This window comes from Propithecus coquereli, unplaced genomic scaffold (genome assembly GCF_000956105.1).
Source record: "Propithecus coquereli isolate 6110/MARCELLA unplaced genomic scaffold, Pcoq_1.0 Scaffold239, whole genome shotgun sequence".
In the NCBI taxonomy this organism is placed as follows: Eukaryota; Metazoa; Chordata; class Mammalia; order Primates; family Indriidae; genus Propithecus; species Propithecus coquereli.
Window position 1 is genome coordinate 3,186,673 of NW_012147941.1, and position 23,216 is coordinate 3,209,888.

At 50.1% G+C, this 23,216-nt stretch overlaps 1 protein-coding gene across 1 annotated transcript in view; it reads left to right on the forward strand.

Moving 5' to 3' along the window:
* STMN1 (stathmin 1) overlaps window positions 1-13,345 on the forward strand; it is a 21,673-nt gene extending 8,328 nt beyond the window's left edge. Inside the window, exon 5 of the mRNA XM_012645948.1 lies at window positions 12,991-13,345. Coding sequence (XP_012501402.1) covers window positions 12,991-13,038 — 48 coding nt within the window. The 3' untranslated portion in view covers window positions 13,039-13,345. The remainder of the gene's footprint in view (window positions 1-12,990) is intronic.
* The last annotated feature ends 9,871 nt before the right edge of the window (window positions 13,346-23,216 follow it).

A 23,216-nucleotide genomic window follows, 5' to 3' on the forward strand; every position in this document is an offset into this window, starting at 1 on the left:
TGTCTCTACAAAAAAATAGAAAAATTAGCTGGGCATGCTGGCGCACGCTTAAAGTCCCAGCTAGTAGGCTGAGGTGGGAGTTTCACTTGAGCCCAGGAGCTTAAGGTCGCTGTGAACTATGATGATGCCACTGCACTCCAGCCCAGGTGACAGTAAAAGCCTGTCTCCAAAAAAAAAAAAAAAAAAAAGCTGCGAAGGAGGCTCTTAGGTCAACATTTAAGTGTGCTTCACGTTGGGCCATGTGCTAGGGATGAAAAGAAGATAAAGTGAGCGTCCAGCATATCATGTGCTTATACGTGAAGGGGGAGGAAAGTTGTGGAACACTTAGCTGAGAATGATGTAGACCATGTGCTTGTACTAACCAGGTATGTTCTAGTGCTTTGGTGAAAGGAGTAACCACAGAGGGCTTTCGTGATCTGGGAAGTTTAGTGGAGGAGAAAGGACTTGAGCTAGTCCTTAGAAGTCAGACGGACCCAAATCAAACCCCCAGCTAAAGCTCTTATTAAACACTTAGCCCGTGATTGTGACGTGCACAGAGAACCTGCCATAGTTAATGGCCTGTGGCAGGCTCTCCAGGAAGGTCCCCTGCCCCTTCCTTTATCCTAAGTGGTAGAGGCTTTTTGAAGGTTTTCCAGCATAGGGATGGCAATAGTCAGTAAATAGTCATTTTAAGGAAGAGAAAGTGGAGGTGGGATGAGTTGACTGGTGACCACAGTGGGGGCTGTTGGAGCAGCACAGGGGTGAGGCGGGAGAGCCCTGGCGGCAGGGGTGGGGTGGGGGGCGAGGCGGCCCTGGAGCAATCCACGTAGCTGACACTGCGCCGAGGAACTGGGGCATGTGCTGCTGAACATGGGAAACTGGCGGAGGAGAAAGTAAGGACTCCACGGTTGGCTGGGAAAGCGGTGGTGCCACTGTTGATCGAGCACTTACATCCAGGCGTTGCTGTGCACATCATCTCCACCGTCCAGAGAAACAGGCTGAGGAAGGTTATGTAACTTGCCCACCGTCCCAATGAGCTAGTAAGGGACTCTAACCCAGGCAGTCTCACTCCAGTCCCTGCACAGGAAAGCGGACTGCTCTGGTGGCTCAGTGTCCCTCTGTTGCCCTGAACAATTCCCTTCTGCCCCAGACCAACACACAGACTCAGCCAGCAAGTGAAATCCCTAAATTCAGCCAGTGCCACCTCCTTAAAAAGGCAATTTGTGACCATCTCGTTATTTGGACATGCCTGGGAGAGAGCGCTCATGCCCCACCTACCAGTACTTTATAAAGGTGTTCCCGCCCACTCTGTAAAAGAGTTTTGGTTTCCAGCAGTGTTGGAGCTCTCCAGGTAAACCCGTGCACCCAAATGACAGTTTGGCTGCCTTACTGCTAATCCAGTTTGAATCACCGTTAAACGTGAATCATTTAGGGATATAGAACACGAAGGCCAGGCTTCTTATAGAGGCGCCTCTGGATGGAGGTTGGATTAGGTGCCCTGGAAGTTCCTTTCCAGATCCAAGACTCTGATCCTCTACCTGGTTAGAGTGCAGACCGCCCGAGATCAGGGACCATGTCGTGAACACGGAGTATTCCCCAACTGAGCTGAACTCCCAGGCCCCAGACACGTTGCTAGTGAGCCAAGTCTCTTCACTCTTGCCGCCTCCTTTTCTCAGGTGAAACAGAAGGTCCAAAGTGTCCCTGTGCCTGAGGCCTCTGCCAGCAGAAGCTGGTATTCTGCACTTAGGGGCACAGGAAAGTTTTTCTGACTTGTTTTCTACATGCATCTAGATTTTTAAAACTTAGTTGTAGGGTTTGATGAACTCCAAAATGCAGCAGCCTCAGTGGAGGGACTCTGGCTCATAGCTTGGAAAGGCCTAGCCTTATCCCAGCATGGCCAAGAGGAGTACCCTGTCCTTGGGCACCAAATGACAAGTGGGCTGCTGAAATTGGATCCAAGGAAAGAAGAAACAGGCAAGAAATGAGCCAGGTGTCCCATCGCAGCCATCTCAGCAGAATGGTGGGTGAGAGGGGTGATTGAGCTGCTGCTGGTGCAGGCAGCTTCTGGGCCTGGGGCTTCCAACCCCTGTGGCCTCCTGCCCCCCTCGCTGGCGAAAAGCCCCAGTATTCACTGGGATGGGGGTTTGGTGGAGTCTCCTCATGCTAAGTCTAGGTTCCCCTTACTTGCTCTCTCCTTAATAGTGGCAGCTAGTAATCATCTCAATGAATCCCCAGAACGAGCCTATGATGTTATCTTGCTCATTTCACAGGTGAGGAAGGAGACAATTGAGACATAGATTAGGAGATTTGCCCGAAGTGACAGCAAGTGGCGAGTCAGGAATCAAACCCAAACTTTTAACCCCCAGGGTATATACTGCAGCTCCTGGTGTATTACAAATGTAAGTCATTAATTATTATGCAACTATTTTTCAAGCGTGTCTCTCTAGCTGGAACGTAGGGTCCCCAAGAACTGGGACTCTGCCTGCCACTGGATCTCCAGCCCTGAGCCCGGCTCATGGTGGGAGGTGACTATGTGCTGGATTAATTAATTATGAGTGGGTAGGTGACTCCCGCAGTCCACCTCGGGGCACCTGCTTTGTCCTCATCCTGTGCGAACCCCATCACCCCAATTTTCTAGAAGCAAATGATGGTTCTGTCCTACCTTTGCAGCCTCCAAGGTGCCTAATCCTTGTTGGAATCCTCCCAGATCTGAACACGCAAACTGGGCGCTGCAGCCAACATGTGTCTGCAGACATGTTATGTTTGGCCCGTGCTGTGTTTTAAATTGTTGAATTTGTTGACAATTCCACGTGAAAATCTGATTTCAGGCTTATCTTGAAAAACCGCAAGCTCTGGCAATCCTGGGCTCACAGTCCCACCCAGACGCCATCAGCAAGCTCCAGGCAGCTGCTGCCCCCTTGAGGCGGGACTTGTGCTCTACAGCCCTCCATTCCTCTCCCCTCCTTGCCTCTGTCTTTAACCCGACGGCCCTGCCCCTCTGGGGGCCTAGCGTTTTCCGTCCCTGACACAGCCCCTGACAGCAACTCTGTCTGGCCGTCAGCCCCGTCAGCCTAACATTTTTTAGGTCAAAAGTCCAATCAGTACAAAAGGACATGTAATAAAAAGCGAATCTCCCTCCCCCTGGTCCCTGGCTGTCCTCCCTTGTGTCTCCTTCCAGAGATGCTGGACCTTTGCAAGCACAGTCCTCAGACATTCCGGCTGGGCATCAGGGTCACATGGCACTTTTTCAAAACGTGGAGACATAAGACACTCATCAGACCTTTGGAGGTAAGATTTCTAAAATTGGAGCCTAAGTGTCTAGATTTTTTTAAAGCCCACAGTTGTTTTCAGTTGCTCAGCTCAGCAGAGGCCACTCTACGCAGGAGGCAACATCCCAAACACAGTTGGCACTCTCCAGTCCCCCCAGTCCAGCAGAAATGGGCCTGAAGCACCAACCATCACAGTGCGCAGACTGCACCCTACACGGGGGCACCCCACCGAGGGGACTCAGGGCCTGAAATCCAGCCACCACCCAGAACCAAGGCACATATTACATCCCCTCTCTCCCGTCCTGCCAGGGAAGGCCCCAATTCCTAATTTACCATGTCAACCATTCGGTACAAACACAGGAGACCTGTGCTTGATGTGGGACACAGACAGGTAGGTGCTTCTCAGTCCGGATGCGGGCCAGGGTGACTTCCTGTAGGAGATGATGCTTGGGCCACGTTTGGTGTAGGGATTAGAAGCAAAGAAGTCATACCTCTACCCTGTGCTTCCCCAGCCTGTGACTCTCTGTGACTATAAGTGGCACCACCATTCTCCTGGCCACTGACAGGGATGCTTTGTTAACAATGTTATTAGGTTATTAAGTATGAAATGTCCGATTTCCTTATGCACTAAGTTTGACAGTTGCTATCTCTGACATTTCACTTTGACACTTCTTGTTTTATTTTTTATTGTGAAAGTACATCCTCATTCTTTCAAACACATGGTTTGGCTTGTGATTATCTTTCAAATTTTTTTTAGAGCAATTTTTGTGAAACCATGGATAAGTCAAAAAGTCATGTTATTTTTGAATATGAGTTTCGTCGTGGAACCAATGCATCGCAGACAGCTCATAATATCAACCAAGTGTTTGAGAAGGATGTGGCTAATGAACGCATAGTATGTCGATGGTTTGAGAAGTTCTGTTCTGGTGATTTTAATCTTGAAAATGAGCCATGTGGGCGACCTGAGACCAAGGTGGATAATGATGAGCTGAAAGCTGTAGTGGAAGGACATCCATCTCAACCTATGTGTGAATTAGCAGCAAGGTCGAATGTTACTATTCCAACAATATTGGACCATTCAAAACAAATGGACATGGTAAAGAAGCTGGATGGAGGGGTTCTGCCTGAATTAAATGAGTGTCAGAAGAGAAATCGTCTCGAAGCTTGCCTTTCTTTGTTGTCACAAGTTAAAGGTGAACCATTTCTACACCGTATTGTTACCTGTTATGAAAACTGGATACTTTTTGACAATTGCCAGCGTTCAGTACAGTGGTTAGATAAAGATGAAGTGCCGAAACAGCCCAAAACCAAATATTCATCAAAAAAGCTAATGGTATCTGTTTAGTGATCCAGCGCCGGTGTTATTTCCTACGGCTTCATGAAACCTGGTCAATCGATTACAATGGATGGCTACTGCAACCAGCTAGAAGAAATGATGAGGATGCTTGTGATTAAGCAGCTGAGATTGGTCAATAGAAACAGGCCAATCCTCTTGCAAGACCACATATCACACAAACAACGCTGCTCAAACTACAGAGGCTAGATTTGGAAACTCTTGTCATCCACCATATTCACCAGACCTTGCACCAGCTGACCACCGTTTCTTCCAGGTTTTGGACCACTGCTTGCAAGGAAAACTAGTCAATTCTCAACAAGCTGTGGAAAACACCTTTCAGGATTTCATTGCCACTCGCTCTCCAGGTGTCTTCGCTGCTGGCATAAACAAACTACTGTTAAGATGGCAAAACGGTCTCGATAGTTTAAGCGCACCCTTGGTTAATTGTAGTGCTTCTTGTTTGAAATATAATAAACTACATTTTTATTTTGAAATCAAACATTTCATACATCAAGAAGGCCCTGGGAGACGAACTGGTATGGAAGGAGGGTCAGCCATGGTCAGACCAGCCTGGCGTGGGCTGCCTGGGGTTGGCCAGCCTGGCATCCAGAAGTAGTGCTGGGGGAGTCGAGGAGCCTTGTGCTTCCTGGAAAGTCTCGTCTGGGCAGCTGGAACCAGGACTATCAAAGCATAGGCCAGGGGCCGCTGCCAGTCCACAGACTGTTACTGGTCTACAACAAGGTAAGTACAGAAACTGAAAGTAAGCATTTGGAAACTTTATAGCAATAATACAAGGTCTGCTGAATACTATTAAGATGAAGTTAGGCTAGAATTTTGCATCTTCTTTTCATTTCGTTTTTTCTATTTAAAAAATTATTGTGGTAAAATATACATAATATAAATGTACTGCTTTAACCCTTTTAAGTGTATAATGTTGTGCCATTAAGTACATTCACAATATTGTGTAACTATTACCACTATCTAGTACATTTTTCTTAAATTTTACAAAAGTATAAGTTATCAGCAGATTAAAATTGTTTAAAAATTTAGCTTGAGAAGCACTGGCCTAAATACTGACCTTTGGGCTTCCCAAAGCCTCGAAGGTTTGGAGGAATTGAGAGGCTTGATTACGTTGTTTGGCTTTACTTCCCCAAACTGTGGAGTGGAGTTGGCCCCAGGGAATGGCATGAGCTGAGGCCCAGGCTCCCAGGCTAGAAGGGTGGACAGATGGGCTTCACTCTTGGCTGGAGGCCAGCAAGGTACCAAACAGCCTGGGGCTGGGGCAAGTTCGAGGGGCTCTCCCAGCCAGGGCAGCCCTATGCCTGGGCCACGGGCCACAAAGCGTGGATGAGAGACCTCGGGGCAAGCCGCAGGCCTTCCTTCTGACTTAGCCTGGGAGGCGTTCAGAATCCCAAGAATGTCAGCTCCAGCTGGAAGGGCGCTCAGTGGTGGTGGCATCTACCCTCCTTTTTTTATTTTTTATTTATTTTGAGACAGAGTCTTGCTCTGTTGCCCGGGCTAGAGTGCCGTGGCATCAGCCTAGCTCACAGCAAACTCAAACTCCTGGGCTCAAGCGATCCTCCTGCCTCAGCCTCCCGAGTAGCTGGGACTACAGGCATACGCCACCATGCCTGGCTAATTTTTCATATATATATTTTTAGTTGTCCAGATCATTTCTTTCTGTTTTTAGTAGAGACGGGGGTCCCGCTCTTGCTCAGGCTGGTCTCGAACTCCTGACCTTGAGTGATCCACCTGCCTTGTCCTCCCAGAGAGCTAGGATTACAGGCGTGAGCCACCGCGCCCAGCCTACCCTCCTTAAGTAGAGGAGGAACTTGAGGCCACAGAGAAAGACCTGGTCCAAGGTCACAGTCAGTTAGTGATGGTCTCAAATACAGGCCTTTCAGTTCCCAGTCAGAAGCAAGGCAGAGATTTTTAGAGTCACATTCTGGCTCTCTTGGCTCCCCAGGTGCCCTGGGTGCCCACACCTGCATCTGTAAACTGTGGGTACCCACAGGCTGGCTGGGTACTCAATGTTGGGTTCAGGGAAGTGCCTACCCTCCCCAGGGGCTGACCGCAGCTCCCCCACTATCCCCACCCCAGGTTCTCCTGCTGGCTTCACAGGTCTTCTCAGCCTGCCATTTCCCCTCGTTGCAGCTGAGGGACAGGGAGGCAGACCCTTGCCCCAGACTGGGGAGAACAAGGTGTGCACCCACCGCACCCACCCCCGAGCGTCCTCTCCCTGATGGGCCTGCTCTCTGCGTTTGACTCTGCTGCCGACTCTGGGTGTCTTTGTCCTTTCTGGGACTCAAAACATTTGCAAAATGAAAGGGTTGGACCAGAAGAATCAAAATCCATTTTGGGAAGAGGATGCTGAAGTTTGGATACCTTAAATTTTTGTCTCTTTTCTGGGAGGTCCAAACTCGCAGCATGCCTGACTGGGCTCCCCCCAGGGGACCAGGCCGGCTGCATCTGTGTCACCTGGCTTTGTATTTTCTCACTCTTTCCTGTCTCTTCTTTCTCGTTTATGACTAAGGTTTTTTGAGTTCTTTCTATTTGTCACATGTTGTGTAAGCATTTTACATAATCTGTTTTGTCAATCCTTAAAACAACCTCGTCAAGTAAATACTGTTCTTATTCCACTTTATAGATGAGGAAACTGAGGTTCAGAGAGGTTAGGCAGAGCCAGCAGGCTGCTCTGTCAATGCCATTTCCCAGACGGTCAGGTCCCCGTCTGGCCTGAACTCAGTGGGCTCAGCGTAGCAGTGCCTGTGCTCACCTCCTCCTTCCTGTTTTTCCTAAATGGTCTCTGACTCTGCCCTCAGAGATGCTCCCACCAGCAGGATCTCCTGGCGGTCAGGGAAGAGGGTTGGGACGTTGGTTCCAGTTTCTGACATATCTCCTGTATCGTGTTCCTTACCCCCAATCTCCTTCCTCTCCTTTCTCTTTAGATGTCCAAGAGCTAGAAGGTTCCCCAGGAGATCACCCAGAACAAGACCCTCCATTCATTCATTCACTGAACAAATGCACACTGAGCCCTCATTCTTGCCAGGCACAGCGTTGGGCCCTGGGGATACAGCGATTTTCAAGGCAGACAAGGGCCGTGCCCCCGCGCGTGCGTTCTCGGGGAGGAGACAGACGGTAAAGAGATTGTGGCGAGTGCTGTGGAGAAGATGTGACACACAGTGGCTGTGGCAGGGGTGAGGGGCCGCCACAGAGGAGGCAGGCAGGAGCAGCGTTCCTGGCAGAGGGGACCACTAGTGCAAAGGCCCAAAGACAGGAACCAGCAGGTGTGAGGCTGGAGCATAAACGAGGCCCGAGAGGCTGGATGAAGCGAGCTGGGGTGTCCCGTGCAAGGGGGTGGTCAGGGTCCAGCTCACAGCCTGGGGCTGGCGCGAGGGTTTGCGCTACAGTCTGTGTGTGATGCCGAGCCTCTGAGAACTTTGAGGCGGGAGTGATGCGACCAGATTTTGTGTGGAAAGGATCCTTCAGCCTCTGCGAGGAGAATGGAGGATAAGGGAGCTGAAGTGCAGGAGGGAGAGAGATGAGGGTGGCCCGGACAGCAGGAAGGAGGGTTGTGGTCAGATTCAGGATCTAGGTCACGGTGGAGCTAAGAAGGGCTGGTGGCCTGGATGTGGACTGTGGGGAGAGGGAGGCCTCCTGGGCTTTTCATGTGGGGAGCCAGGAGAAGGGAGGTGCCATCTACTAAAATAAAGAAGGCTGGAGAAGGAACGGGTGTGAGGGACGGGGTGGAGAAGCCGTGGTTCCACTGGCCATCACGGCAGACCTTGCTGGCCACCCTCCCACTGTTCTCTCCTTCCTTATAACAGAAGCCTGAAAGGTGTTTTTAGGTACCGACTTGTCTGGCCCCTCCATCCACCTTTTGCCACTTTCCCATCCTCCTTTTTCCTGCCTGGAATGGGGATGTGATACCTAGAAGTACAGCAGCCATCTTGTGATCATGAGGGTAAGAGTCACATGATAAGATGGCTAGAGCAGTGGAAAGATAAGATTGTTAGAGCCTGGGACCTCCAGGACATCATTGAGCTGACATACCAGTCTTGGACTGCCTATGCCCCACCAGGTTCTTATTGTAGGATGAAAATTAATTCTTTTACTTGATTAAGCCACTGTTTTGTGGCTTTTCATTTCTTGCTGCTAAATGAAGTCATAGCTAATGAAGTTATAATGGTTTTGGAGGAAGAATCTGGGTCTAAGGAAGGAGAGAAGGGGGTTACCCATATGCACTGGGTTAGCGAAATCAGAATTCAGTCATGTACTCATTCATTGAGGACCTACTATGTACCAGGTACTATCCTAGGTGCTGAGAATTTAGCAGCAACAAAAACAGACAAAGGTTCTCGCACTCGAGGAGTTTGCACTCCAGTGTAATCAAGAAGCCAAACCTGGCCAGGCACGGTGGCTCACGCCTGTAATCCTAGCACTTTGGGAGGCCGAGGCGGGCGGATTGTTTGAGCTTAGGAGTTCAAGACCAGCCTGAGCAAGAGCGAGACCCCGTCTCTACTAAAAATAGAAAGAAATTAATCGGACAACTAAAAATATACAGAAAAAATTAGCCGGGCATGGTGGCGCATGCCTATAGTCCCAGCTACTCAGGAGGCTGAGGCGGGAGGATCGCTTGAGCCCAGGAGTTTGAGGTTGCTGTGAACTAGGATGATGCCACGGCACTCTAGCCCGGGCAACACAGTGAGACTCTGTCTCAAAAAAAAAAAAAAAAGAAGCCAAACCTGACTTCTGGGCTATTGAATTTTCATTTGATCCCAAGGGTGGTGGAGTTTGATGTATGAACAGGTGACAGGGTTGACTGTGGCATGTCTGTTCCCACAGCCTTCATCACCCACCCACTATGTTAGCAAATCAAAATGGTCAACATATTTCTCCAGTGTTTTCTATGAGCCAAACACTGCTGCATTCTGTCTCTGAGGAAGAGGAGAGTTAAGAAAGCAGGCTCAGTCACATAGCTGATAAAAGCAGCTGTGCTGGATTTGAACCCAGGGCTTTCTGACTCCAGAAACCCTACTGCACTCACTGACCCCCTGGAAAACCTCATTCCCCCCTTTCCCTACACCCCTCTTTGTCATTGTTTGACAAACCATTTCCTGATTTCCCCTTTCTCCTTGCTTTGGACAGGTACAGTGTCTCTTTTTCATCTCTGTAGTCCAGGCACCTAACGAGGGCCTGGCACCCTTCATTCATTCATCCCACTCTCCGAGATTTCTCCGTGCTGAGTGCCGGGAATATAGGACAACAAGACACACAGCCCAGGAGGCAGACAGGCAATTAACAGATGTCACAGTGTGATGGGTCTGGTAGGGTAATCAGAGGGACCCATCAAAGTACAGAGAAGGGCAACCAAGTCAGACCAGGATGGTGGGAATCAGCCAGGGAGGGCTTCCTGGAGGAGTTGACACCTGAGTTGAGTCCCAGAGAAGAAGCAGAAGTTGAGCAGGTTAAAACAAAAAAGCAGCAGTGGGTGTTTCAGACAAAGGCAGCAGCATGAGGAGGGCTGAGAGAGGTGAGATGGCAGCACGTGGGTGTGGCTGGACTGCAGACGGAGGGGGCAGAGAGATATGAGGTCACAGGACAAGGAATCTGGACTTGATTCTGTAGGCGCTGGGGAGCCACCCGTGGGTGGGGAGCAGTGTGGGTCCTGGTCAGATTTGCCGTGGCACTCCATAAATACTTGTCAATGCATGTGTGAAAGAAGGAATGATAGCTATGGGGTTCCATGCATGTGTCCTGCAGAATGGGGAGAGCTAAATGATCTGACAGTGGAAGGACACGCCAGGCAGATGCTTGGATTCCATCCCCCCTCCCAGATCCTGTCACCTCTTCCTCTGAGATGCCCCTGCCTGGGCCCCACCATCAACAGCTGGGATCTTGACAGTGGTCCCTGCACCAGCCCCGCTCCTTCCTTCTTGCTCTCTGCAGGGTGTTCCCCATGGCTGCCAGAGTGATGCCCTAAAGCCAGATCCTCCACTCCAGGCCTCTGTCCAGTGCGTTTGCCGCCTCAGCTACGTCAGACTGGAAGAAGAAACTGCTGCACTCATCATTGACAATGGCTCTGGCATTTGCAAAGCTGGCCTTAGTGGGAATGATGCCCCAGAGGGTCGTGGTAAACATGGGACAAATATGTGGGTGACAGCTCAGAGCAATACCAGCATTCTGACCCCGAAGCACCCAATGGAACTGGCTGACATGGAGAAACATCCAGCATCCTACCCTCTGCACAAGCTCCATGTTGCTCTGAGGAAGACGTGTTCTCCTTACCAAAGCTCTGCAGAAATCTGCCCCAACAGACAGAAGATGTCCCAGGTCAGGTTTGGAACCTTCAGTACCCACTACGTGTGCTGAGCGGGATGGTGGTCTCCCCGTGTGCCTCTGTTCATACCACCAGGGGTGCTTGGACTGTGGCATGAGAAACTACGCCATGAAGATCCTGACAAAAAGAGGCTTCAGCTTCACTACCATAGCTGACAAGTGACTGGCAGGAGAAGGACCCTGAGTTTCTGGTGGCCAGGAGAGGGCCAGGTGTCCAGGCATCTCCTCCAGTCCTCCTCCCAGGGCTTGGACAACTCAGTCCCGAAGTGTGATGTTGGCATCTGAAGGGACCTGTATGGCAACATGGTATTGCCAGGGTATTACCATGTACCCTGGACTTGCCGACAGCGTGCAGGGAGAAATCACAGCCATGGACCCGGTGCAGTGAAAGCGAAGAGTGTTGCTCTTGGCTCTAAGCACTCTGGGTTGGCACTTCCCTGCTGGCCATGCTCTCCCCTTCCAGCAAAGGTGGGAGCATGGGGAGCATGAGTCAGGCCCACGCACTGTAAACCACAAATGCCTCTAAGTGACGCAACTGCATAGCGTTTGCACCATGAGTTAATTCTCGTGTATGCATTCGCCCCGGTAAAATACATGCACTTATGCAAGTCTCATGAAACTGGACCAAGTCTTTGAGAAGAAGCCTGTGCCTGATATTAGGATAAATATTAATATTTATAGCACCAACATAAAATCCGTAGCACCAAACATAAAATCCAAAGTCCTCATCCTGGCCGGAAGGCCCCAGGACCCCAGCTGGCTTTGAGATCTCATCACCTCCCCCTATGCCATCTTGGACTCAGCATGCTGGCCAGGGCCTGGTACCTGCTGCTCCCCTGGGAGTGGCACAATGTTACCTTGTCAGCAGCACCGCCTTCCCTGATCACCCGCTCTCTGAGTTCCCTGCCCCCCCCGCCCCCCGGCATCACTCCCCATTTCCTTATCCTGCTTTGCTTTTATTCGCAGTATCTATATAGATTCTTCCCCTATTAGAAGATACGCTTCAGGAGGGCGGAGACGGGGTCTATCCTATTCGTACCTGTGTCCCTGGCATCTGGCATAGGGCCCCCCGCACACAATAGGTGAAGTGCTCAATAAATACTTAGAAGGAAAATGCCTGGACCCCTGCCTGCCCCTGTGTTGCCTGTAACCACAAGTTGTCCCCTGTCCCCTCCCTCATTGCCATGATCTCTGTCTCCAGCTCCATGGCTCTGCATCTGCCACCAGCTGTCGGGGGAGAGTGGAAACTTCCATTTGGAAGCTGGAAGGACAGTCACGTTCCCTAGGCTGAGCTAGAGGGGCTGAGAGGAAATTTCCACAGCCACAAATTCCATCTGGAAACATGAGCACAGTGGCCAGGGAGCCCGGGGCGGGGCCAGGGCCACCTGTGAACATCTGAGCCTGCCCTCCGCCCAGACTCAGGGAGAACAGCTTTGTTTACAGATCTGGAGATCGGGTACTCCTTCCAGGCTTATCTCACACTAGGGGGGTCCAGCCTGGGTCTCCTAGAACCCCAGAGCCAGAAGGATCTTTAGCCATCCACAAATTCAATCTCCTGCTTTTCCAGATGAAAAAACTAAGGCGGAAGAGGGGAAGCAATTTTTCCAAGGTCACACAGAAAGTTCATGACAGAGGATGGACCCAAACTCACCACATTGCCTGGGTTTGGTGTTCATTTTCCCTCCCATTCCCTCCCTCCCTCCTGCCTTTCCCTCCCACTGTCCTCTAAGTCGTGCTTCCCAAGTGCCTACTCTGAGCTGCCTGCACAGCAGGCTCCCGGAGGCTGTGTCACCACCACCTGCTCCTGTCAAACCGCCTCCCCACACCCCTCCCTCCTGCAGCTCTGCTACACATTTAAAAATCCGAAGCCCAGCTCGCTCCCCATACCAGTCAGATCAGAATGTCTGCGGGTGGGGGCCAGACATCAGTAATTTTTAAAGATCCCCAGGTGATTCCATTTGCAGCAAAGTTTGAGAACCATTGGTTTCAGCCTTGATTGATGGTACCTCCACCTCCTGTCACTTGATCCCTGGGTTGCAGATGACCTGGTGATTTTTTTTCTTCCAGATTTACTTTATGGACTCATTGGCCTGGGCAGGGACAGACCTTGGCTGAGCAATCCTTCCTCCCATCTGCTCCTGCCCTTTGCCCAGCCCTGAGCCTCCAGTCTGCACAGATTACCTGATCTGTCTCACGAACACTAAGTACTCAATAAATATTTGTTGGGGATGACGGCAATGACTTTGAGACTGGTGAACTCTCTGGCCAAGAGGATCCTTGATGTGGAAGAAAGAAAAGGGCTTTGGGGTCCTTTGGATTCTAATACCAGCCAGGTCTGCTTGCCTCAGTTCACCCATCTGTGAAGTGGGGGAGTGGGGAATGAACATGCCTACCTTGAAGTTTGTTCTAAGGATCAGAATCAGTTGCTCTGGGAGCAGACTGCCCCTGCCCTGATGGTGGGGAATGGTAACTGTTTTGGTGCAGGGCAAGTGGGACCTTAGGAAGGAAGGTGGCTGTGAGTCTTCTGAAAAGGCCCCTGCCCAAGGTGGTTTCCTCCCAGGGGCGGTAAATGGAGCTGCAGAGCTGAGGGGTGGCGGTCACAGGGATCAGACAGAGAGTGCCACCACCTGCCTGGGAATGCAGGGCGAGGTCCCTGGTAGGGGGTTTTCCTGGGAAGTAGCACCCCATGGGGACAGAATCAGCATTTGGGTACCTGTAGTACCCAGAGGCAGCAATGCCCAATTGCAACCCCAGCAGAGGAGGAAAATCTTTTCTACTCTTGTTCCTTCCTCCTCTATGGCACCAGCCCTGGGGAAGCAGCACGGGGACAGCAAGGTGCAGAAATAACGAAGAAGCTGATCACAACCTCCCTCTCCCCACAGTTATTCCGGAGTAAAGCAGGTGAAGCTTTAAACTGAACAGAAGGTAAACATTTTGTTAGCAAAAAGGGCCAGACTTTTTAATACCTAGAAGATGAGTCTGTGCTGTGGACTTGAGAGGGGAAGCTACAGGGGCATCTCAAACAGGGGGCAGGAGCCTCCAGAGGAGTTAAAGGGGCTCCAGCAAGAAAGAATTGAGGGTGATGGGCTCCCTGGGAATTGGCATTGGGAAGCCCATCTGTGCTGCCAATTGCCTGCACAGCCTTGGCAAGGCCCTTTATTTCTCTGGGCCTTGGTTTCTCTACCCGTGAAATGCCTCTGAAAGGGCCCTGCCAGTCTTTCCCAGTTTGAACAAAGATCTGAGGTCTCTCAGTTCCAAGCAGGAAAAGTGAGAACATCCTGAGCTCAGATCCTGAAACAAACTCTGGAAGGACTCAGGACACCAGGTGGCAAGTCCAAAAAATGGCCTCCTCTGTGTAGTGAGGAAATAGAAATTTTAACATTTGTTGATTAAAGATGTTAATTGCAGGCCAGGCACGGTGGCTCACGCCTGTAATCCTAGCACTCTGGGAGGCCGAGGCGGGCGGATTGTTTGAGCTCAGGCGTTCAAGACCAGCCTAAGCAAGAGCAAGACCCCATCTCTACTAAAAATAGAAAAATTAGCCGGGCATGGTGGCTCATGCCTATAGTCCCAGCTACTTGGGAGGCTGAGGCAGGAGGATCTCTTGAGCCCAGGAGTTTGAGGTTGCTGTTAGCTAGGCTGACGCCACGACTCTCTACTCAGGGAGACAGAGTGAGACTCTGTCTCAAAAAAAAAAAAAAAAAAAAAAGATGTTAATTATAATGTTATTTTTTAAACAGCTTTTTTGAGGCATAATTTACATACCATAAAGTCCACTTCTTTTAAAAGTGTACATTGCAGTGACTTAGTAAATTAGCAGAGTTGTGCAACTGTCACCACGATCTGATTGTAGAACATCCAATCATTCCATAGAGATTCCTCACGCTGTTCCCGCCCAGCCCCAGGCAACAATTGATCTACTTTCCGTCTTGTAGACTTGCCTTCCTCGGATATTTTATAAAAGTAGGATCGTACAATATGTGTGGGGGTTTTTTTTGCATCCAGATTCTTTTCGCTGAGCATAATATTTCTGAGGTTCATCCACGTCATAGTGTGTATCAGTACTTAATTCCTTTTCATGGCCAAACAATATTGTATGTATATACCACATTTTATCCATTCATCGGTTCATGAACATTTGAGTTGTTTCCACTTTGGGGCTATTATGAATAATGCTGCATTGGACATTTTTGTGTACAAGTCTTTGTGTGGATATATGTTTTCAATTCTCTGGGGTAGATTCCTAGAAGTGGAATTTCTGGGTTGTATGGTAACTCTATGTTTAACATTTTGAGGAACAGAATTGTTTTTGTTATTTTGGGTTCTTTGTAATTTTGTATAAATTTTAGGATCGGCTCATTAACTTCTGTAAAAAGGTCTGCTGGGAGTTTGATAGAGATTGAGTTGAACAGATCTATAGATATATTTTGTAGATTTCATTGTGCAAGTCTTGTATGACTTTTGTCAAATTTAATCCTCAATATTTACTTCCTTTTAATGTGATTATGTGCAATGCTATTTTAATATTCAAAGACAAAGAAAGAGAAAGAAAAAATAAAAACATCCTGAATATGCAACATTTGAGAAATGATTGAGCAAATTATGGTCTGTTCTATTTTTTTTCTTTTTTTTTGAGATGCAGTCTCAATGTGCCACCCAGGCTGGCATGCAGTAGCATGATCATAGCTTACTGCAGCCTCGAACTCCTGGGCTCAAGTAATCCTCCTGCCTCAGCCTCCCAAGCAGCTGGGGACTACAGGCACGCACCACCACGCCCAGATAATTTTAAAATTTTTTGTAGAGATGTCATCTCACTATGTTGCTCAAGCTGGTCTCAAACTCCTAGCCTCAAGGGATCCTCCCACCTTGGCTTCCCAAAGTTCTGGGATTACGGGTATGAGTCACCATGCCTGGCCAGATCTGTTCTATTGATGGGGTGTTCTAGAACTGTTCCAAGTGATTGTTATGTGTTTCCACAGAAAGATGACTCTGATCATGTAGGACCATGGAGAATGCTGAGTGTAGGGACCATCTCTAATGTTTCACCCTTTTCCAGGGATGAGCAGAGATCCTGGCACAGATGTGATGCTTAGGTGTGGTAGCCACTAGTACTGGCCATCAAATATTTATTTCTTCTCCTGTTGCACTTTCCCACTTCTTGAGGTTAGTTGTGGCCATGTGACTTGCTTTAACCAATGACATGTGAATGGATGTGATGTAGGTCAGTCCTGAGCAGAAACTTTAAGAGCCAGCACAAAACTTACCACAGTGTTTTGACCTCTGCAGAGGCGGCTGGCTGCATCTCAGGGCCACTCCATCAGCCTGGGCCCTAGAGTGAGGATGACATGGAGACGGACACAGCCAATAGCCATGTAGAATGAACAAGAAATACAACCTGATTTAGGTCACTGAGATATTGGGGTTGTTCTTGTGTGGTAACCTAGCTCATCCTGACTAGTAGGTGGGTAAAAATGAATGGAGTGAAAGAGCAGAATATTAAATCCTCTGTCTTCTCGGATTGAAACTAAAAATGAATATAGGCAATAAACCTAAGGGAATGGGGATATTAATGCCGGCTGGAGTGTCAGAGGAGGGGATTGTGGGTGAACTGCTTCTATTTTAAATGTATTTTAATAGATATTCAGCCTCACTCGTAATGAGAGAAATGGGAACTAAATGGAAACTGAGATTTCATTTACATCTAGCAGATGGCAAAGACTAAAGGGTTTGCTGCCACACTTGGTGATGGAAACAAGCATTTCTGTATATTGCTTGGGGGAGTTTGGCAACAGCTACCAAAATCCCCATTGACTCAATAATCCTGCGTCTATGACTTTATTTTACAAATATTCTTACATGTAATGATGTAGGAGAAGGGTTTTTCATTGCAACATTGTTTATAAGCAAAGAGTGAAACAATTTAAATGTCCGTAAATAGGAGATTGGTTAAGTAAATTATAACCCACGTACACAGTAGAAACTTTCCAGCCATAAACAGGAATGAGGAGGCATCTGTGTACGTACAAGGAATGGCCGGCAAGAATGTTAAGTGAAAAAGGAAGGTAGCAAACACTGTGTATGGCCTGCCACCATCTGTGTACACAGAAGGGGGCTGTGCACACGTAGGTATGTATGTGGACCAGGTGGGGGGAATCAAAAAAACAGCTTCGTCTTTTGCCCCACTGCCCCACTTTCTGTGGGCTGGTTCTTCTGGTTCCTTGGTTGAAACCACAAGCAGTTCCCATGACTTGATACTCTCAGCTTTTTTTAAAAAAGTGTTTCCAATCACCTTATTAAGTCGTGAAGCAGTTTCATTTTTGTCATTTGAGACAGTAATAGGTACAACTTCAGACTACTCAGTCAAAGATATCCTCTCTCCCAGCCTAGGCTGACTCCAGGTGGGAAGACAGCTTCTTCCCTCCCTCCCTCTGTCCCTCTCTTTCTTCCTCCCTTCCTTCCTTCCTTCTGTTAGACTCTATGGAGCACCTACTGTGTGTCAGAAGCTGCTCTGGACCTGAGATCCAGCTGTGTCCAGGCATGGCAGATGACCCCGGGGGCTTACCATCTGGGGAGAATCAGACAATACTTCCTGGGGAGCTGAGTGCCCTGAAGGAAGGTGGGGGGCGGAGACCGGGCTAGTTTATATAGCCGGTCAGGGGAAGCCTCTCTGATAAAGGGACATTTAAACAGATCTGAGGGAAGTGAGGGGCCCAGTCCTTCAGCTGTTTGGAGCCAGGGCTGCCTCATGCCCACTGTGCTGCCACGCAGTGCCCTGCTCTGAGAAGGCCCCGGTGCTGAGTTTCATGCTCTGCTGTTACTGTCTTGTAATTCTCAATTTTTGAACCAGGGCCTGCATTTCCATTTTGTCCAGGGTCCCACAAAGTACGTAGCTGGTCCTGTATGAGGCAAAGTGAGTTCCAGGCAGGGGGTCCATCATGAGTGGGCAGGGGTTGGCATCTTTGAGTCTGGAGTAGGACAGGAGGCCACAGTTGACTCCTTTCTTTCTCCCCTTTGCCCTTTCACCCTCCCCGCCAGCTGCCCCAGGGCTGATGCAAGAGGGTGGGGGAGAGGTTGCAGAATCAGGAAAAGTCTGAGCTTCCTGGTACTGGCTTGAGCAAACGTTGAAGCTCTCAGGGCTTGCGGGGGGATTGAAAGTTGATTCTTTTTCTTGTTTGGGAGGGTGGTGGGGGGTTGCTTTCCTGAAAGTCTTAGTCCCGTTTCCTCTTGAAGCAGAGCCTGAGACAGAGACTTAGGTGCAAGGAGTCTGGGAGGGGATCCCAGGAAGTAGAATGAGAAGGGAAAGAGGTTGCTGCTTTAGGTAACGGAGCCCGGGTTCAGGAAGGCCAGCGGGCAGACAGAACGAATTGTCTTCTTTCTGACGGGAGGCCGGAGCTTTCTCCAACCACTCCCACACACCACTGGGTGAGGACTGGCCTCAGGATGTTAACTGCTTACACTCTAGTCTGTATCTAAGCTAGCAGGCTGAGTGGCCCCCACAACTTCAGAGGGTGCCCGGAGGCAGGAAAGCAGAGGGTCGCCTGATGGGTGCTTGGGGTGGGGCTGTGGTCAGCGCACATGGCGCCGTCCACCACTGCAGGGGCCCACGTCTGAGCTGGGCTCGGCTGCAGAGGTGTGGCCTGGCACACTCCTGTGTCTGCTGCACTGGAGACAGTCGCTGCGGGGCCTCCGTCTGTGGATCCCTTGACGGCACTTGTGTCTCCACCAGCCGGTTGCTTACAACGACTGCCCCAACCCCAGGACATCCCAGGACATCTCCAGCTTTCCCTGTTGAGGCCCCATGGCCCCTGAGGAGACCTTACCAGGCTGAATCTAGGCTGCCCCAGGCCAACCCTGTCCCGTGGCCACTTGTGCAGTTCTGCCCGCCCCAGCCCTCTATTCCGCTGCTTCAGCCATTCCTTCCCCTCTGGGATTCTTGGGTGAGAGTCAGACACCAGGCCACAGGGGCTCAGGAGACACCCGCCGCTTCTCTGACTGGGCTTCTCGAAGCCCCCTCCCTGGGCTCGAAGTGAGAGGGAAGCCACCCCATCCCATCCAACTCTGTCCGGAGAAAACCCTCTCTCTGCACTGTAACTCCAGCCTCCATGTTGCCTTCGGGACAAAGCCTGACCCCCGCCTTTCTCATGTGTCTGCAGCACCAGGTCGCGTGCTCCAGCCCCAGAGCACGAGCCCATTCCCTGAGCCTGCCCCGCCCCTCACCCCTCTGCACCTTGGACACACTGCTGTCCTCTACTTGGAAAGTCCTTTCCCCTCCTTGAGGCCTGGTGAACTCCTCTTTATCCTGTGCGACTCATCCCAAGGGGCCATAAGGCAGTGACTCTCTTCCAGAAATCAGTCCCTTCGCACTGTGCTCCCGCTACCCTGTGCGTGGCTGAGGTTGCGGTCACGAGCCAGACTCCCCGGGTTTGCATCCCGGCTCTGCTATGTGTATGAGGCAGGAATGGCTTCCATAATGCTGTGTAACAAACCACCTTCAAATTGGGGGCTTAAAACAAACCTTTATTTTTCTTGCTGATTGGCAAAGGGGGAAGTGAAGAATGGAAATAGAGCGACACTTGGCATTTGTTGAGCTGTTACCGCACCAGGCACTGTAAGCACCTTGCATGTAGCATGTCATTTACTCACCAGCCCTACATAGCGGGTCTCATTACCCTGGTTTTGAGTCGACAAGACTAATGTCCAGAGAGGTTATGTAACCTGCCCAGGGGCACACAGCTGGTGAGTGGTCAGAGCTGTGATGTGAACCCAGGCGGAATGCGCCCACGGGCTTCACTGCTCTGCCGCCTCCGGTGAATGGATGACCTTGTTTCTGGGGAAGAGACAAGCAGGTGTTGGGGAAAACTCAGGCACCACATTCATCATTTCTCTCACTTTGGGTCCACTGAAGCTCTTCCTGGGGTCTCCCAGCTCAGAGCCTGACTCTCGAGGCCTTTTACTTGACTCCCGCCTGCCCAGGAATCCAGTCTCACTGGGGCCTTGATCCTCTGAGGACTGAGCCTGGCACCTGGGAAGGCAGCCAGGTGATGCTCAGGTTATCCCCTACGCCCAGGTTTCTGAGCTCAAAGGGTTACGGGGGTGTGGGCCCCAGAGCAGTGTGTCATTGGGCCTTGCCCAGGTGGCCAGAATGCTGTCAGACTGCCCAGTCCCCGCTGGGAAGGCAGGGAGGGAGATGCCTGGGCTGGGGAAAGGAGCTGGAAAGGACAAGGAGGCGTCCCTGCCCACAGCTTCCCTCGGTGATACCAGCGCTGTGGGGCCGATAAGAACAGGCTTGGATCCAGGCCCGCCACTGGCCCGCCGGGTGGCCTTGGGCAAGTAGCAAACTCCCGAGTCTGCTTCCACACCCACAGACTGAGATAATGACAGAACACCCCCATGGACCTTCAGCACATGGAAGGGGCTTTGCATCCATAACTGCTCACTGTCCTTACTTTTATTATTTTTATTATTCAGCTCTAAAATAGTCACATCCAAGTTTCATGGTTAAGTGACCTCTCTCTGGCAAGTACACCTCCGGATCTGCTTCCCAGAACCTGAGTACAACTGGTCTCGCTCTCACCCAGGCTGGAGTGCAGTGGTGCAATCATAGCTCACCACAGCCTCAAACTCCTGGGCTCAAGCAATCCTCCAGCCTCAGCCTCCTGAGTATCTGGGATTACAGGCGTGCACCATCATGCCCTACTAATTTTTAAATTTTTTAAAAAATATTTTGTAGAGCTGTGGTCTCACTATGTTGCCCAGGCTGGTCTTGCACTCCTGGCCTCGAGCAATTCCCATGCCTTGGCCTCCCAAAGCGCTGGGATTACAGATACCAGCCACTGTGCCTGGCCTGGGTCTCAGTTTTTCTATCCATAAAATGGGGATCGTAAGAGTGGAAAGAGGGTAAACCTTTTCCTCCCATCATAAGGGTCATGGCTGACACCTCTATAACAAAGACAGGTTAACAAGAAAAAAGCATAGTAAATTTATTTGATCATAGTTTTACATGACACAGAGCCTTCAGAATGAAGACCCAGAGGTACAGGAGAAACCGTCCATTTTTATGCTTAGGTTTAACAAAGTATGGACAACTGTAGAGATATGATTGGCCAAAAGGATGTCATGTAACGCTAACAGACTGAACGGGGAACCCAGCAAGGCCTGTCTGTTCAGATTTTTCTTGGCCTCTCTGTGCAGCATTCCTTTTTCCTGGGTATGGGGCAGGACCCTTCTAGAATCGAGAGTCTTTTATTTTATGTTTTTAACTTTTTTCAACAACTCCTTCCAACTGAGGAATGAGGGTCTTAATTTCTTTATGACTGGCTGTTACACAGAAAGGTAGGGCAAAGGAGAGGTTAGGGCAATATTTTTAGGCTCTACGTCTGGCTTCGGGGAAAAGGGGGTTCTGGTTTCTCTGACCAGCCTTAGGAAAGAGGAATTCTGTTAATGGTTTCTGTGGCTTAGGGGCAAGAAACAGGAGGGCAGCAGCAGGTCAGAGAGAGACTGCTTTGGGGGCTGTTTTTAGGCCTTCACTTGGGGTATCATTTTCTGACTTCCCACAGGGTCATCACACTCACCTCAAAGGAATGCATGAGGCTCACATGAGATAATATGTAAGTCCCTTGTCACCTCTCTGAGCCTCACTTTCCCAATTTGTAAAATGGGTTAATTATAGTACCTGCTTCATAGGATTGTCTGGAGGTAAGTCACAGAAACTGTTTGGTATATCGCTCACATGGCAAGAAATTAGCAAACTGTAGCTTTCAAAATGAGCCTAGCACAGAGCAGGTGTTCCAAAATGGAAGCCGATTCCAAGTTACCTTCCACATTTCAAATTTTTATTTACTATGTTAGAATGTATTCTATTGTATAGAATATTTTCTTGGGCCAGGCATGGTGCCTTGTGCCAGTAGTCCCAGCTACTCAGGAAGCCGAAGCAGGAGGATCACTTGAACCCAGGAGTTCAAGGTTGCAGTGAGCTGTGATTGCACCACTGCACTCCAGCCTGGGCAACAGAGCAAGACCCTCTAACAAAGAAAATATATATCTATATATCTACATATATATATATGGATATAGATATATTTTCTCCATAATACCTTGTTTTAATTTCCTATACTCTATCTGTTCTAAATGAGGATTTTCTATGCTACTTTTCCTATCCACGTGAGTGACAGATTTAACTACTTTTATGGGTTTGTCTGAACCTGTTGAAGGAGAGATAGGTTTCATGCTATTACATTGTGATTATATAAGTTTTGTTATAATATAATAGAGCAATATATGTTCTTTTAGTTCTTTGCAGTGGACAAAAGAGCCTTCATGCCCGTTGTTTTATTTAATTCTCCTAACAACCATGTCAGGTTGGTGGTATTATCTCCAATTTACAGTTCGGTGAAACTGAGGCCCCAGAGGGAACAAGGAGACTTGCCTAAGGTCCCATGGTGAGTTGGGGGTAGCATTAGGACTCGGATCCTGTCATGGTGCTCAGGCATCACAACTGCCTCTCCCAGAGGACACAAAGCTGCCTAAGGGCAGAGCAGCGTCATGGGCTATGTTCTCCCAAAAAGGGGGCGGGGATCACCACACTCTGCCTGGTTCAGGTCTTTGCACAGCAGAGGACCAGGTAATCCATGGCACTGTTGAGCCAATATTTATTGAAGGCTTTCAGGTGCTCCCAATCCTGGGGGAAGGTGTGACACTAGGGAGTAGACAGTGGGTGTTTTAATAGAGGTCCAGACATATGCACTGGCTGGGCAGACCAGGGCAAGCTGCCAGAGGTGGGCGGGGGGCTTTGGGTGGGAGCTTAAATAAGCTGGGGTGCGGGCGGAGCTCCCCAGCAGAGATTAAGGTGCCCAAGTAGCCTTGTGAGGGGTGGGCTGGGAGGGTGAAGTGACTGGGAAGGAACTGCCGGCTCTGGAAGGGAAGGTCGTCCGCTTTCTTGCTTGCTACAACTGTCCCCCACCCTCCCCATGTCAGCTGGGCCCAGAAACTGCAGCTTGCGCTTCCGCGGTCCAGCTGGAAGACCCGCTCAGTTGCAGCCTCAGCCGAGCTAAGGAACTAGGGCGACCGCTGTCCGCCTCCGTCTCCCGGGCTGAACGACTGCAGGAAGTCCCAAGACTCTGGGGCGGGCGACGCCTCTCGCCTGCGCAAGCAACACGCGGGCGTGGTGCGGGGCGCTGCGCCTGCAGCGGGGGTGTGGGGCCTGGGGTCGCGGGCCGCAGGCCCAGCGCCCGCAGCGCCCTAGGCCGCCTGCCCTCCCCCGGCTCGGGGCGGGGCCGCTGCCGGGCGCCCTTTAT